Here is a 15500-nt window from a genome sequence, read left to right as displayed (position 1 = left end):
CAAGTCATTAATCAAGTAGTCAAGTAGCCTATCAAGTAAAGTCTTGATGTTTGTGTGACTGAATGAATTGTCAAAAAAAATAAAAAATAAAAAAAAAATCGATTGATGATCATGATAATTCAGAATTGCAAATTGTGGCCATAAACTAGGCGTATTACTGTATAAGTACATAAACTCAGTGTGTGTTACTAGACCAAGTCGTAGAGCTGCTTATTCTAATGATAAATATTCTAAATAAATAGGAGTATATGAAGTCTATTTATTAGCTTCTAATTGGCGCTCTGTTCGGGTCTTGTACATTTCCCAACAGGTCAACGCCGTGATGACGTCAGCCAGCATGACGCTCTCAGGCGCAGTGAGCGGAAAATAATCATAACTGTACCTCACAAGCCAACCTCAGTAGGCTCTAGTGTCCAGGATTCACACAAGAGCCACTTTCACTGCACAGGTTCTGTCCTGTCGAGCTGTGTCACAGTTTACTCAGCTGGTTCGTTTGAAATCCATCCTGGAGGGACAGAGGAGGAATAAGGGGAAGAAAAACACGGATTTACGGACTGTCTGCTCCTCCATCCTGACAGAAACTGGACCGCCATGGGGGCAGTACTGGGGGCCTTTTCCGTCGCAAGCTGGGTAAGTTGTGATATAACGAATGTAAACTGTGTTATTTACAACCACACTGTTTTCAGCTGATGAGAAACTGACGTGACGAGGAGTAAAAAGCAACAGGTAATGTCGCTCCACAATACTGTACAGTACGCAACACCAAACTCCATTCAAATATCTGGCGTTTAACTCCTAAGAAAACAACGTAACTTCCTACTTGAGCTCGTGGTTCGGCTTTATTGGTCACTTTTTTACAAGGAGCAGTATTTATTTCCGCCAAATATTGAGTCGTTTGATTCTGTATTCATCCGTCCGACAGCTTTAAGAATGACAGCTCGCGGCTTTACTTCCGACCACCACCGTGCCGTCATGAGTGGAAGAATAAGTGACCAGCCGAACATGTCGTAACGTTGATGTTTTATTGTAGAATATGCACACAGACATCTCTGTTAATAGTTAGGAATCATGTCTTTTCAAAATGTCTGTGACAACACGCACATACTTGAGTAGTTATTCTTGGTCAGTGAGGTGTTACAGTGACCTGTAGCCCACCTTATTAAGTTAGCGTTTCTAATGAAATATTTGTAACACACTTCCATCTTGAAGCCCACAGCAAAGCAAAGGGTTAATCATAACACAATTCACGTCATCTGCTTACACGTGATTAATTGGATTAACGTTGCTTTGTTGCCTTGTTGTAGAGTCACAACAACCGCCATACTCAGAATATTGACAACAGCAGGCGAAGACAACAGCATGGATTTATGCAAGGAAAGAGAAGGACGGAGCAACATGGACTGTAGCTAGAAGTAGGAAGAGGATCCATGTCAGAGAGACGTTAGGATTAGGACAAATACTACAAGGACATCTTGTATAAGGATGAGAGGCTTACCATGCCAGACAGCACACATGCTTCACCTGATGGTTTTATTTATTCATTTACCAGCTTAAGGATTTATGCAAAATATCACAAAGACACACAAACATACATCACAAGTTGTCCAATAATAAAATATTGCAGGTATTTATGATGAGTTTTGAAATTGAGAATACAAGCAACATTTCTAAAGCTCTGACCAGCAAATATTTGAGATTTTTGTAACTTAAGCGATTAATAGATTCTGAACATTGTCAGCAATTTGACAAATAAATGAACTCAGCCCCTTTTTTCTCTGGTCTTTTCTGTGAAGTGGAGGATTGTTAAAGCTGTTGTGGTGCCGGTCAGGGCCTGGTCGGTCGTGATGCAGCACATGCTGTACGTGGTATCTGGCACACATTACCATGGCCTAGTCTGTGCTTGCACTAAGTCGACCTTGTCTGGCTGGCAGGGGTATTATCTTGTTTACAGTCTTCCGGGCCTCCTTATGTCTTGACTCCAATCAGTTTTCATTATGGGAGAGACTAAAGCAGTGTAGATACACAGGCTGTTTGAGTAGTTCAATGAAGTGGTTTTCACTGAAGTGAAACAGAAAGTAGACCACTGATAGTCTTCTGTACAGGGACTCACCGTCTGACACAGATAAACAGCTCAGTCTTACAATACAAATTTTTCTGTAGTTTACACATCTGTGTCTGGATCAGAGCAGTAGTTTTTGCAATTTAAAGGATTATTCTGTTTTTTGTTTTGTTTTTTTGTTTTTGTTTTTTCACTTCACAAAAGATGTATTTTGTACTGCCACCATTGTAGAGACAACACACACACACACACACACACACACACACACACACACACACACACACACACACACACACACTGGTGCAGGCAGTTTTACAACAGGGTCCAAACAAGGACAAGTAAATAAAGGAAATACACAGCTCAGACAGCTTTTGAAGGATTAGACTTGTAATATTCTGCATTTCCTTATTGTAAACAAATTCTACGAAAAGATGAATGCCAACAATTAATTGATCCTACTAACAAGCATTGTCTGTTAATCCAAAGCCTGATATATCTTCTTCAGGACATCAGTGGTAAGGGTGGGTAAGCTCTTCTGTAGCTCATTTACTCATCACAGGCCCAGTGGGTGGATAGATGGATACACCTCTATCTTAAAAAAACAATCTCTGTACGTTTACTGTAATCAATGTTTGTAATATAACAGAATGACAGAACTGATTGGTTTGGAATTAATTTGTTGAAAGTTAAGTCTAAGTTTAAGTCGAAGTCACATTTATGTATGCAGTTAGGCCAGCTGCACTGATTTTGAGCATGTTATTCTTGTTTATATAGAAGAAGAAGAAGAAGAAGAAGAAGAAGAAGAACGTACTTTTTATTATCACTACATCACATATACATGCACCACACATTACATGCACACGCCATGCTTTGTGAAATTAATTTGAACCATCCTCGGTCTGTCGATCCTCCACGGCAGACCAGGAGCGGTGGGCTGCCAGCCGACAACGCCACCCGGAGACCCAGTTCCTTTTCGTCACCGTTGGTCAGGTGGTGATGTTCTTGCATGTTTTTAGTGGGGTATTTTAAGGAGGATACCCCAGGTGAACACGGGGAGAACATGCAAACTTGACACAGAAAGGCCCCTTTTTCCTCGAGCAGCAGGCACTGAAGGCATGGTGGAGGACACGCCACCAGCACCCACAGCGGGGTTCAAACTGGGACACTCTAGCTTTGAGGCAACAGTGTTACCACTTGTTCCACCGTGCCACCTAAATTATTTAGTTATTTAGTTTCAGATATTTAGTTAGATTTTTAACAATTGCTATTATTCTATGTTTATATACTTAGTTATACTTTTTAAGAACATTCTTTCCTCTTCATTTTATTCTCATCCTTATTCTTCTTTATTGTATATATTTTATGTTTATATGTATGTTTAACCTGCTGCTGCAATGAAATAATTTCTCTAAGAAAGTCTCTGTCTCACTTATGATATATGGAGTTTTTCTAAAATCTTATTAAAAAATTGTCTTTTCATGGAATATTTCTTTCAATTTACACTCCAATAAAGATTGTACAAGCACTCTTTAAGAGTTTAGATATTTAATGTCTGCGGAACAGAACAGTCTATTAATACAGTGAGTACATGACTTCCTGCCCATCTCCATTCTGATCATTTCATTCTGTAACTGTGACTCCTACCATTGACATGCAAGACCATATCACTGAAATAACTGTCTGTTGTTTTCTGTGGTCAAGGTCTGCAAACTAAGCATATGTTGTTGGTAGATTAGTTCAGATATCTCTCTAACTCCTCATATCATCATTCACAGGATGATAACATTGGTTTATTGTGTTATAAGAAAAAAGAACACCATGAACACTGAGTTTAATAAAATGTGTAGATGGTTGCTGGTGAACTTTTGCAGTTGAAACATTTGAAATTGTGGAAGTACTCAAACAGTTGGAAGTTGAAGTTGCAGTGTCAGTCAAATTACAAACACTGAGTGATGTTGAATTAGCAGGTGAAATGGAAGTGATAGAGGAAGTTGATGTTTCATTTGAATTGGAAGCACTGAATGAAGTTTAACTGTAAGCGCTGAGTGAAAGTATGAATTGAAATGAAAGTGCTGAAAGGAGTTGAAGCTTCAGTGGAAGCTCAAACATGGAAAGGGCTTGAAAAAATAGCATTTGAAGCGTTAAATTGAGCTGGAAGTGTCAGTTGAAGTGGATGTCCTGAAAGAAATCTGAACCAGTCCAAGTATATTGAATGCATGTTTGTTTTTCGTTTTCACGCAAATTTTTTTTTTTTGTCTCTTGTTTTAAGATGTACCTCCTTTTATTGTTTGATGCAGAAATGTGTGATTTTCTTTGTCCCTAGGTGCCATGCCTGTGCAGCAGTGCAACCTGTCTGATGTGCAGCTGCTGTCCAAGGGCCAGGAACTCCACAGTGACCAGGATCATTTACGCCTCCATCTTGTTACTGGGGACCATTGTCGCCTGCATCATGCTGTCGCCAGGAGTAGATGAGCAACTAAAAAGGGTATGACTAGACCGAGGAAATACAGTTAATGTGTGATGTTCAAGTGGCTAATGTCAGAAAATCCTATATACATAGGTTTAATTCTTCTGTAGCTGCTTTCTTATTGTTCTTACATAACAGACAATGTGAACAAGTGACCCAGAGAGATGGCATGACAGGTGTTATCAATCATAATGCGTAATCAACTTGTCAGTCCTCCCTGGTGGATAAACCGTGTAGCGATGACACTGTTTCTAAATAATCTCAAATCAATTTTTGGCAATTATGTAACTGCTATTTTTTTTTTTTTTTTTTTAGTGATCAACATATTGGATGATACACATATTACTATATCTGTTATCTGTAAGATAACAGCTGATATACAGTATATTTAAATGAGGTTCACTGTGAGCGTGGTATGAGGGTCTTGTCATATATCTTTCTGACTTAAACCATAAAATATTTGAAATGATTTTAACCAAGAGTGTTAGGATGTTGTCAACTTTAAAAATCTCATATACCATCGTATGGGTAACTGCCCATGTCAGCACATGGGTTTAATCCCATCAGTGATTGAGCTCTTTAAAGAGCTGTGAAGAGTATAATGTTGTTAATACAATGCAATATTGTACACCCATAATTAGTTCTGGGTAATATGACCTCACAAGTCCTCACATTTCCCTTGAACAGTAAGTTCAATGGCGTCTTTTTGAAGACCTGTGCGTCACACTCAGAACAGAAAATCCAGGATTATGACTGAAGGTATTATTTATGTAATATATTCAGTAGTTAAGAACACATTCAGGCATTTGATTGCTAAAATAGAAAAGTAGGGCTCCAACTAATGATTGTTTTCCATCCATCCATCCATTAGCTATAATGATTTACAGTAGCTGTTAGAGGGTCTTGGGGGACTAGTTAAAAAGGTAAACAATTGTCAGAATGACTGCTGATTTTCTGCTGTTGTCTCATTCCATCTGCAGGATGATTTAGGGTTTTCTGGCATTAGAAAACTGCTGCATCTAAAACGTGCTTGTCAAATATGCGATTTTCTGTTCTTTCTTTTGGGCTGTGCATTTGTCATGCTGACGTGGTTGTATTTGAGGTGATGGTCATGTTTCCTCTTGAAGTCATAGCTATTTTCTGATAGTATGATATCGTTCTTATTGTTCTTATTGCAGTGCCCCCAATTGCAGATTTATATCACAGTTAGCTTTGGCATTATAGTTAATAATTATTGCAGGGTGATATGCAATTGGACCAACTCTGTCCTAATTTAAGTAACAAAAAGGACACAAGCGCATGCTCACTGTTGCTTGGTTGTGTTGTTTTTGGCGGTGGAGGGAGTAGAAACAGTCTGTTATAAGTAAAAGTTCTGCATTTGCAAGTTACTAGTTGCCTCTGAAATGTGGTGGAGTAGAAGTGTAAAGGAACAGAAAGTGGAAATATAACATCACACATTGTACTAAAGTGCAGTTATTGAGTAAATATAATAGTTACTTTCCACCGCAACATTCAACTTTTGGTTGGATTTGTTTCAATGTTATAATTTCAGGTACATTACAGACTTAAATCAGATAGAGGTTCACAACGTCTTTTTAATTTTGTTAATTGCTCAGTTAATAATAATGATAATAATAGTAATAAACTTTATTTGCATAGCACAATTCACCCAGGAAATATAGCTCAAAGTTTCACATAAAAAGACATAGAATGGACATAAAAACAGAGATAGCGTATTAATTGTGTAGAATATAACCCACAAGAAAATAAGGAAATAGGAGCATCTTATTCTTTCACCACAGGGGCAGTCAGCAATTTGAGACTTAATAGGTGAGAACTCAAAGTATTTCACCTTATGTGCACACTCCACGAATCGGCACATAATTACTAAGTGCTTCCAAAGCATACCAGAGCCTCCCAGTTTCCTAACAGACACAGGTTCACCACAGTCTTGATCAACCGAAATAAGCCTGTTTCAGTCTACCCCAGAACGTCTTCCCACAGGTTTAATCTCACAGTGGGTATTATCTGTGTTGGACACAGCCCAAATCTGCCCTAGAAAAAAACACTCTGTTGAGGTGCTCTGGTGTTAAAAATCACACACCACAGTCCTTTTTAAAGGAGAATGCATAACCCCACTGAATAGTAGTAATAAAATAAAGTGAAACAGAGTACATAGAATGCATACAATTCATGGAAAATACAACATTTTGAAGGAAGCGCAGCAGTGTGAGGCAAAGCGCAAGAGATTCAGCTTTGTATCAGGGAGTCATAGCCAGTTAAAGACTAATGTGAAGAGAAGTTTTTAGTTTCTTAAAAATATTCAGTCCCTGATCTCTGTAGGCAGTGTGTTCCAGAGCTTTGGGGCGTAATTGACAAAGGCTACATCCCAGATTTTCTTTCAGCTGTTGCTTGAAACCTCCAATAAACCAACAGTTTTTGTCATGGTCATCTCTGTTTACAGCAGCACCTCAAATTGAGGTCATTTTGTTAGTGAAGAATGAGTTGTTCACAGTTTGATGCTGAGAACTGTGGATGGGTGGAGGCAGTGTTGAGCAGCTGGTCATTGGTGGAGAATAATATTCTAGAGTTCTTAGCATTCTCTGTAATAATCTTGGAAAAGTAATCCTTTCTTGTCAGACATATTGCATTTTTATACACAGTCATGGCTTCTTTGTATATATTACAGTGAACTGTGAGCCAGTTTGTCTCCATATTCTTTCAGCTGCTCAGCAGATTCTCTTAACTTCTTTAATGCTGTTATTGTTTCACCATCATGGGGAGATTCTGACAGTCCCCCTCGTTTTAACTGTAAGTGGAGCAACAGTATTTAAAGCAGATGACACTATACTGTTGAAATGTTCAACCATGTCGTTTAAAGAGCAGTCAAAGCTGTGTGACTCAAATAATCTCATAATATTACAGAACTTTTGCTTCAGTCTTGCCCTATAGGAAACTCTTTTGGACCAAAAATTCCACTCAAGTCTTAGTTAAGATCATGCTGCTATCAGAAAACACAGTGATGGTCAGAAATAGGTCATTCTAAAACTGAAACATTGTCCGTGTTTAACGCTGAATGTTATGACCAAGCCTAGAATGTTACCATGCTGATGAGTAGCTTCATTTAGGATCAATCGATTATATCTAGTGATCAGTTCAGCTCATGCTCATGTGACCCCGTGTATAGATGCTTTGTAAAGTTCAAATGTGACTTCCTGTCATTTGTCATAGATCCCAGGCTTCTGTGAAGATGGGGCCAGAGCCTCCATCCCCAGCCTGCAGGCTGATGTCAATTGTGAAGTGTTTGTGGGCTACAAGGCAGTGTACCGTGTCTGCTTTGGCATGAGTATGTGGTTCCTGGTGTTTTCCATTCTTATGATCAACATCAAGACCAGCAGAGATCCCCGGGCTGCCATCCACAATGGGTGAGCACTGCAGGAACACTAGCAGCACATGCACTTTATTACCAGTACACTGCAGTGGAGGCAGGGTTTTGTCCACACGTTAATGTGTCTCTCCAACCCACTCTTATCTGTGGAGCTTTAGCCTGGTGAAAGAAGAACTTTGGCTTGCCTGTCCTCTCCCTCACTAGGTCAGAAGTGTTACATGAATTATACAACATGTCATTCAGCACATGGCCTCTGTGCTGCACTCACCTTTGAAGTCTTCAGATTCTTTACTACTCTGCAACATTTATTTTCATTACTGATCTGCAGCACATTGTTAAACCACAGTAGTGGCCCTGAGGGGCCATAGAGCCACTGCACGGAGGGTGTGGATGACCAGGAGAAAAATACTGATTGAAATGAAACTGAATGAATATGACATCTGATGGGAAATAAACAATTCTTCCTGATGCTATCATGCTGACCTTCATTTTACTAAAATTCAGCTTGCATTTTTTTTATTAGCCGCTTCCCCTATTAAAGAAACATGCATACAGCAATGACCCACAGTAAACATATCCAAAAAACATCCAAGAAACAAGAAGAAAAAAGAAAGAATAATATGATCAATAGGCATTTCCAGTGTTCAGTTTGACTGAAAATGGCCTTTTGATGTTGGAAAAGTTACTTAAGTCTTTACTGGGAGTCCCTGTATGGTTTACACAGTGTATAATAAAGAGTTCAGTACACAGTAACCACAGCCTTCCTCTGCTGAACCGCTCAAATTGATTGTCACACATTAAACCTTGTAGTGTGGGGTTCCGCTGTTTTTGCCATATGACAATCAAATGACCCTCTGAGTGTTGAACTTAAAAGAAATGCTTTGGAAGTTGTTCGACTTTGAGGGATGTATTGATACAGCTCTAAAATGTACATACGTTCTACTGTATAATCAACCATTATTCATTTGTTTTCAGATTTTGGTTCTTTAAGTTTGCTGCCTTGGTGGCAGTGACAGGCGGTGCCTTTTACATTCCAGATGGGCCTTTTACCTACAGTAAGACCTGTTTGAAACTTTTGATAACTCACTTCATGACATCCAGTATAGAGAGTTGTGATAATAGACGATCAATTCGTTGATTGATGAGAGTAATTGAATGACCTGTGTGTCCTGTTGCTGCAGCATGGTTTGTCGTGGGCTCCTGTGGAGCTTTCGTTTTCATTGTGATCCAGCTGGTGCTGCTGGTGGACTTCGCCCACTCCTGGAATGAATCCTGGGTGGAAAAGATGGAAACTGGCAACCAGAAGGGTTGGTACGCAGGTCAGTGGCTCAAGCTGTGGCACAGTTACATGCTGCATTCAACTTCTGTCTTTTGAATATCTTCTGTGTTCACACTTTAAAACTGTAAAATGAAATACATGTAAAAATGACAGCATTGGTTGAATTTTGATTGTGGTGTTGATGGATACGACACTTCCACAATGCAATACACAATGGAAAAAGAAGCTCTGCTCACAGCTTAAAAAATCTTCAAATCTGTGGACACTTTCAACTTAAAATATATTGATGTCTTTTTGATTAATGTTTTAGGCTTCTTTTGTGTCAGATATTTACCTGTTTTGTACCTTCTCTTTTTAGCTTTGTTGGGGGTCACAATCCTCAACTACTTGCTGTCCTTAACTGCTGTCGTGCTGTTCTTCATCTTCTACACCAAGCCTGATGGATGCTTCATCAATAAGTTTTTTATCAGCTTCAACATGTTATTCTGCATGGTGGCCTCTGTTGTCTCTGTGCTGCATAAAGTACAGGTACAGGGCAGATAGTCATACTTCAATGTCAAATAAGCAGTCATATGGCGCAACAATGCAAAAATGAGAGAAGAAGTTTGCTTTTGACATACAGGAAGTGGAAGCAATGCCAAGAGCAGATCACAGGTCACCTTTGCTGAACTTTGACCAAGCTGATATGATTTGTCGGCACTCTGATGTTCTCTGTTTGGAATGGAGAAGTTATTATTGTAGTTTTTCCCCCCCATATTTAGTATGTTATGTTACAAACTGGCTACAAACTGTAGTGTCGCTCTCCTACGCTGTTTGCAGTTTGTCATTGCTCTGGTCTGATATTTACTTATATTCATCAGAAAAGTGACATCACCTTTTTTAAGGCTTAGTGTGGAGATTTTATTGAACTGAACTTTAATTTGACCAAATCTTAAGCACTCAGCTCAGGCAAAGAGTGCAGAGAGGAAAGAGAGATCACAGTTTATTTCCAGAATAAGCCAAAATAATCTGAACTCAAGGTCCACTTGCTTACTTTCAGCCGCGTCTTACAGTCTTCATCAGTAAATGGAGTTTGCTTTATTATCACAGAGTATTTCATGTTATGAATTTATAGATTTCTGACTACTTTATCTGTGTGCCCCCAGGAGTCTCAGCCACGTTCAGGTCTTTTACAGTCCTCAATCATCACCCTGTACACCATGTTTCTCACCTGGTCTGCCATGACCAATGAGCCTGGTGAGAAAGCTTGTTGGTTGCTTAAAATAATGCTGTAATCACAAGGATGCAGTTATGAATTGCAGAAAAAAACAGTCATCCATTAGCCCCAAACAAGAGGTTGGAATTGTTTCTCTACGGTCATTTTAAAGAGGTAGCATCCTTTTCATGTCATTAGACTTTGAGTTACTGCTTTTGTTAGTTATGCTTTTTGTTGTCCTCTTCAAAATGCACAATATATATTGTACTTGCAGCAAGGCAACATGCTGTAGTTAATTGATTCCTCCATAGAATGTGCCGAGGTATCCATGCACAAAGCACTACTATTGATTAGGCATGGTTTAAGTGTAATTTCAAAGATACTTTCATGGACTTCATGCACTGTGTTTACACACATTATTTCCCAAGAGCATGAATTGAAGGCATGGGAAAGTCAATCATATGTCTGCAAACCAGGTCTCGTATTTTCTAGGGTCAATCTCTGCTGCACACTCAAACATTGTGCTTTCTTTTATCTCTTCCCCTCAGACCAAGTATGTAACCCCAGCCTACTGAGTATCTTCCAGCAGATCACAGCCCCCACCCTGGCCCCTCTGGCGATGGAGAACCAGACAGCTGTGATAATCATCGGCACAGAGGAACCTGTCCTGACATCCCCATATTTGCAGTGGTGGGACGGCCAGACAATCGTGGGGCTGGCTATCTTTGTCCTTTGCATCCTCTACTCAAGGTAGGTTTACAGCCCCTGGGTAAGATATGAAACAATATAACTAGCTGTAAACCATCCCATGGTCAGTCTTCGCAAGCAGTCATTCACAAACTTCCTGTGAACTATGAGGTCGGGAAACATTTTCATGAAAATAATGTTGGAGTGTGTTGGCTCTGATTAAGTTGTCATGTAGAATTTCGAACTGATTAGTGATTGGTCTCCCCACAGCTAACAGCCTTTTGTCACCCAGTCAGTGTGACTCAGACATGGGCTCAATCATGGGAAAATGTTTTTGTCACAGAACCTGCGCTTCACAGCTTTGCTCAGCACTGTCACATCACATGCAAGCCCTCTTCACTGTGATAAACAGATAGAATTATGGAACAGAGACTCATTCATTGTTTACTAATGTGGACACTTTGTAATGGAAACTGGGTTTGAGCCCATTTAGGCAATGTCCACACTTAGACCGTTTAATATAAAACTGCTTTTTAAACCAAAAGCAATCTCCATCCAGAATAACACACCAGAAACTGCATATCACATCACCATTCATGTGTTTACCGCCTGTGCATGTAGACAGTAGTTGCATTATAAAATGCAGAGGTTAACTGCACAACAGCTGCTAGCATAGACAACAAGATCAGCAATGCCTGTAATTCATTATCCATGTTGAATAAACCACAAGTAGCTAAGACTTGTAGGTATGAAAAGGCTGATATTTGATTTCTTTTGGAAAAGGGTCACTTGATAGGGGCATGACAACATAGGAAAGACACATCATGGCTGATAAGACCAAATCAGGAAGTGAACATGGGTGTCTACGTCATCGTCTCAGTTTCGGAGTGTTTACAAAAGACTGTGTTTTAGGGATTCTAAAGTGCCAGAGTAATGTGGATGCTGGGCATAAACATTGCAAAACTTATGCGTTTTAAAACAAAAACATATTAGCATATTAGTGTGAGTGTAGCCTTAGCTTCTCTTCTGGAGCTTTTGATCATCCCATGTGATCTTCATCTACCAGCAGCTGTTTCCGAGGTCAGAAATCAACTGAAAACCTCCATTGTTTTGCCAGGCACACAAGTAAAGTTCAGTTTATTGGAGAGATTTTAGGTAACTAACCACCTAGCAGTATGAGAAGTGTAGCTGTCTTCTCTGTTTTTGTTTGTTTTCTCATGTTGTTGTGCTATTTACTTCAGAGCCATTCTAAAAAAAAAAAAACATCAGTAATTTGTAGTATTTGTAAATGGCCACAGAGTAAACATTTAGATGTGTTCTGCCCTCAGCATTCGTTCGTCCAGCACCAGCCAGGTGAACAAGCTGACCATGGCCTCCAGGGACTCGGTCATCCTGGCCGAGGGCGGCAGCAGCCCCGACCTCTCAGAGGAGTCTACAGGACCCAGGCGAGTGGAGGACAATGAGCGGGACATGGTCCAGTACAACTACTCCTTCTTCCACTTCATGCTCTTCCTGGCTTCGCTCTACATTATGATGACCCTCACCAACTGGTACAGGTCAGTTCTCCCGCCTCCCTGCCCAGACTGACAAACTGATATTTCACCAAAACAAACTGTATTAATTCCTCGATTCGACTGGGCTGATATTTTGCACTTTGTGTCCACAACAACTTAATAAAGGATAAGTCTTTCTTAATTCATCCATCAATATGTTAGCCTGTCTCTTGTGTGTGTCTGGCTAACCGGTCTGTGGTGTGTGGTCCCAAGCCCTTTGGTTCCTACAGAATGAATGACATAGTTAAAAATATCACAAATATTTAGTCTGATCATATTTTCATCACTTCAGTTTTTAGCAAACATTACTCAAGCAGGAAGAAATTCTGCAATTGTTTAGGACCATTTTTAGCTGTGGATTAATCCTAATTTGATGTGGTAGTGATTATTATCAGAATAAATAGTTTATGTTATGGGATCATGTATTCAAATGAAACATTTCCAAACCTCCTCTGTTTATAAATTATGCTATAAACTTATCATTAGCTATAAAACAACACTGACATACATTTCATGGTAATCAGAACATTTTAGAAAAATGTTTTAACAATGAAGCTCCAGTCCATCATAAATCCGTTATAACATTAACGTAACTTGGATGCAAATAAATGATAGAATAAATATACAAATCAAATGAATGAAGTGATGTTTTGACCCATCCTTCTTTCACAGTTTCCACGGTTTGGACCCAGTTGGATGTTAGCAGATGCTCACTGGATATGACACATGCCTTTAATGTCTTTAATTTGTAAAACCAACATACATAAATGTTATCAGTTATATTGATTATTTTGTATTTTCATACTAATATTTAGTAATGTTCACATTTTTCTTGTGCTGTACAAAAAGAGCAAGATCTGTCATTTCCAGCTGGGTAAGGAAATGCAACATGAGGGAAAAATGTCTCTTTTTACTGAACAGTAGACAGATTTTTTTGTTTGTTTGTTTGTTTGTTTCTTCTACCCAGAGGAGTCCTTGCGGATTTGAGGTTTTGTTGAATGACCCTCAAGGTTTTTCAGACATTGACTTGAATGTAGTGACGCATTGGTAAGAATGGCTACAGATGTTAGAGTTCTTGAAAAATGCTGGAATTTAATTTCAAAGCTGTTGCAAGCAATGATGAATGATCTTAATAAGACCCCACCCGCATGAGATTCAGCTGGATTTCAGCCACCTCATTTCCTCGTAGATGTTTTTTTCCACCTTTAAATGTTAATGACTGCAAGACCTTTTGCTGTGTTTCGTTCCTGACAGCCCTGATGCAGACTACACCATAACCAGCAAGTGGCCTGCAGTGTGGGTGAAGATCACCTCCAGCTGGGTGTGTTTGGCCCTGTACATCTGGACCCTGGTGGCCCCCATGATCCTCACCAACCGAGACTTCAGCTGATCAGGAACCCCATCCCTGCCTGCACTTTGTGCTGCACAAACCTCTTCTGTTTTTACATAAATACCGACCTTCATGCCTGCATCTTACTTTCAGAGTAGACTCACACGTTACACTTTTAGCTGGAGTTTAATTCCATTATTTCTGGTTTTAGTTAAATAAAAACTTGGCTCGGGTTTAGAGGTGCCATAACAGCTGCGTCAGGTGCTGTATTTATTGGTGTGATTTCATACCAGTCAGTGGGAGCTGCTCATAAATTGGACAGCCAAGGACAACCACATATTTTCTATGGAAGTACAAAAACACGTAGCAAAGAAAAAGATTCCATTTGTTGTTTATGTAAATTCATGTGAATTGTTAATCAGACTTCGCTCACAGCATTTTAAAATGATGAGCACTTATCAATGTAAAGTCAAAGTTAAATACTTTTTTTTACACCATTTAAAAATATGAATGTTCTTGAAATTTCAGTGTTAATAATGAGGGTTGGTATGTGAATGTCATGCAGTAATAAGCTCGTATAGTTTGCTAATATGCCTCCCAATGCCTTAATCACTCTGTCAAATGTTTCTGATATTTGAATGTATTCAGAGTAATATGAAGTTCATGGTAAACATGACACATTCCTCAATTTGACTCAAAGTCAACTTACTGTATGTTTCTGCCAAATTTTTGTGGACCAAGATATTCAATGTATTCAATGTGTCTTTGAGATGTTTCAGGTCATAAAATAAGCTGATGTGGGTGATGATTGCATTCTTTTCTGTGCATCATTATATGACTCCAAATAGTATGAAATAGCTTTAATATTTATGATGATTACTTCATCTTTTTTTTAATTGTTATGGTTTGTAAGAAATGTCAATGAATGGTTAAATACTGTATGCTGAAGAATGTAATTGATATGATACAAACACTGACCAACCATGCCTTGTAAGCCAAAGTGATTTGCTGTAGTTAGTATGTCATAAGAAGGTTGTGAGTTGAGTTGAGTGGTGCTTTTGCAGTTTCTGTTGAATTGTTCAGATGGATTGATGGTCATTTATGTTTGCTTTGACTCAGTTTTCATAATATCAATCAATACAATCCTTGTGCAAAACTGTGATTAACATGAAATTACAGTTACATGTGGCTGGTTCCTCATATTCAGATTGTACAGTGATAAAAACACAAGTATTAACACAAACCAGTCACAGATATTGTAATTACATATATAATTACAATATACATTAAAACCTAAACTTTAAACGAAAAAAGAAATGCATTCTCCGGTTAAAAGCTTTTGAGTACTGCTCATATGAAAAGCCTTTTTTTCTAAAATCAACAAACCATATTTGCTTTTAAATGTTTTGTGAGTTGCCTGTAAATGTTAGAATTTAGCCAGGCAGTTTGGCTTTTGCAAGGCTGTACACTGAAACTCTGCTGTGAATTACAGCAACTGTGCAAACACTGTGAAGATGAAGAATAAAGACAGATTTGATTCAA

The 15500-nt window shown here is 39.0% G+C and overlaps 1 protein-coding gene across 1 annotated transcript; it reads left to right on the top strand.

The window, feature by feature from the left end:
• The first annotated feature begins 348 nt into the window (after positions 1 to 348).
• LOC139328914 (serine incorporator 1) lies at positions 349 to 15500 on the top strand. Its single transcript, XM_070958992.1, has 10 exons — positions 349 to 630; positions 4383 to 4544; positions 7758 to 7951; positions 8890 to 8969; positions 9096 to 9233; positions 9552 to 9721; positions 10339 to 10429; positions 10937 to 11138; positions 12404 to 12631; positions 13883 to 15500. The coding sequence occupies exons 1-10, from the start codon at positions 592 to 594 to the stop codon at positions 14016 to 14018; spliced, it is 1440 nt and encodes a 479-aa protein (XP_070815093.1). The 5' UTR covers positions 349 to 591; the 3' UTR covers positions 14019 to 15500.

The sequence above is a fragment of the Chaetodon trifascialis genome, chromosome 3 (assembly GCF_039877785.1).
Source record: "Chaetodon trifascialis isolate fChaTrf1 chromosome 3, fChaTrf1.hap1, whole genome shotgun sequence".
Classification (NCBI taxonomy): domain Eukaryota; kingdom Metazoa; phylum Chordata; class Actinopteri; order Chaetodontiformes; family Chaetodontidae; genus Chaetodon; species Chaetodon trifascialis.
Note: the sequence above shows the minus strand (reverse complement) of the source record. Positions and strands in the feature narration are given on the sequence as shown.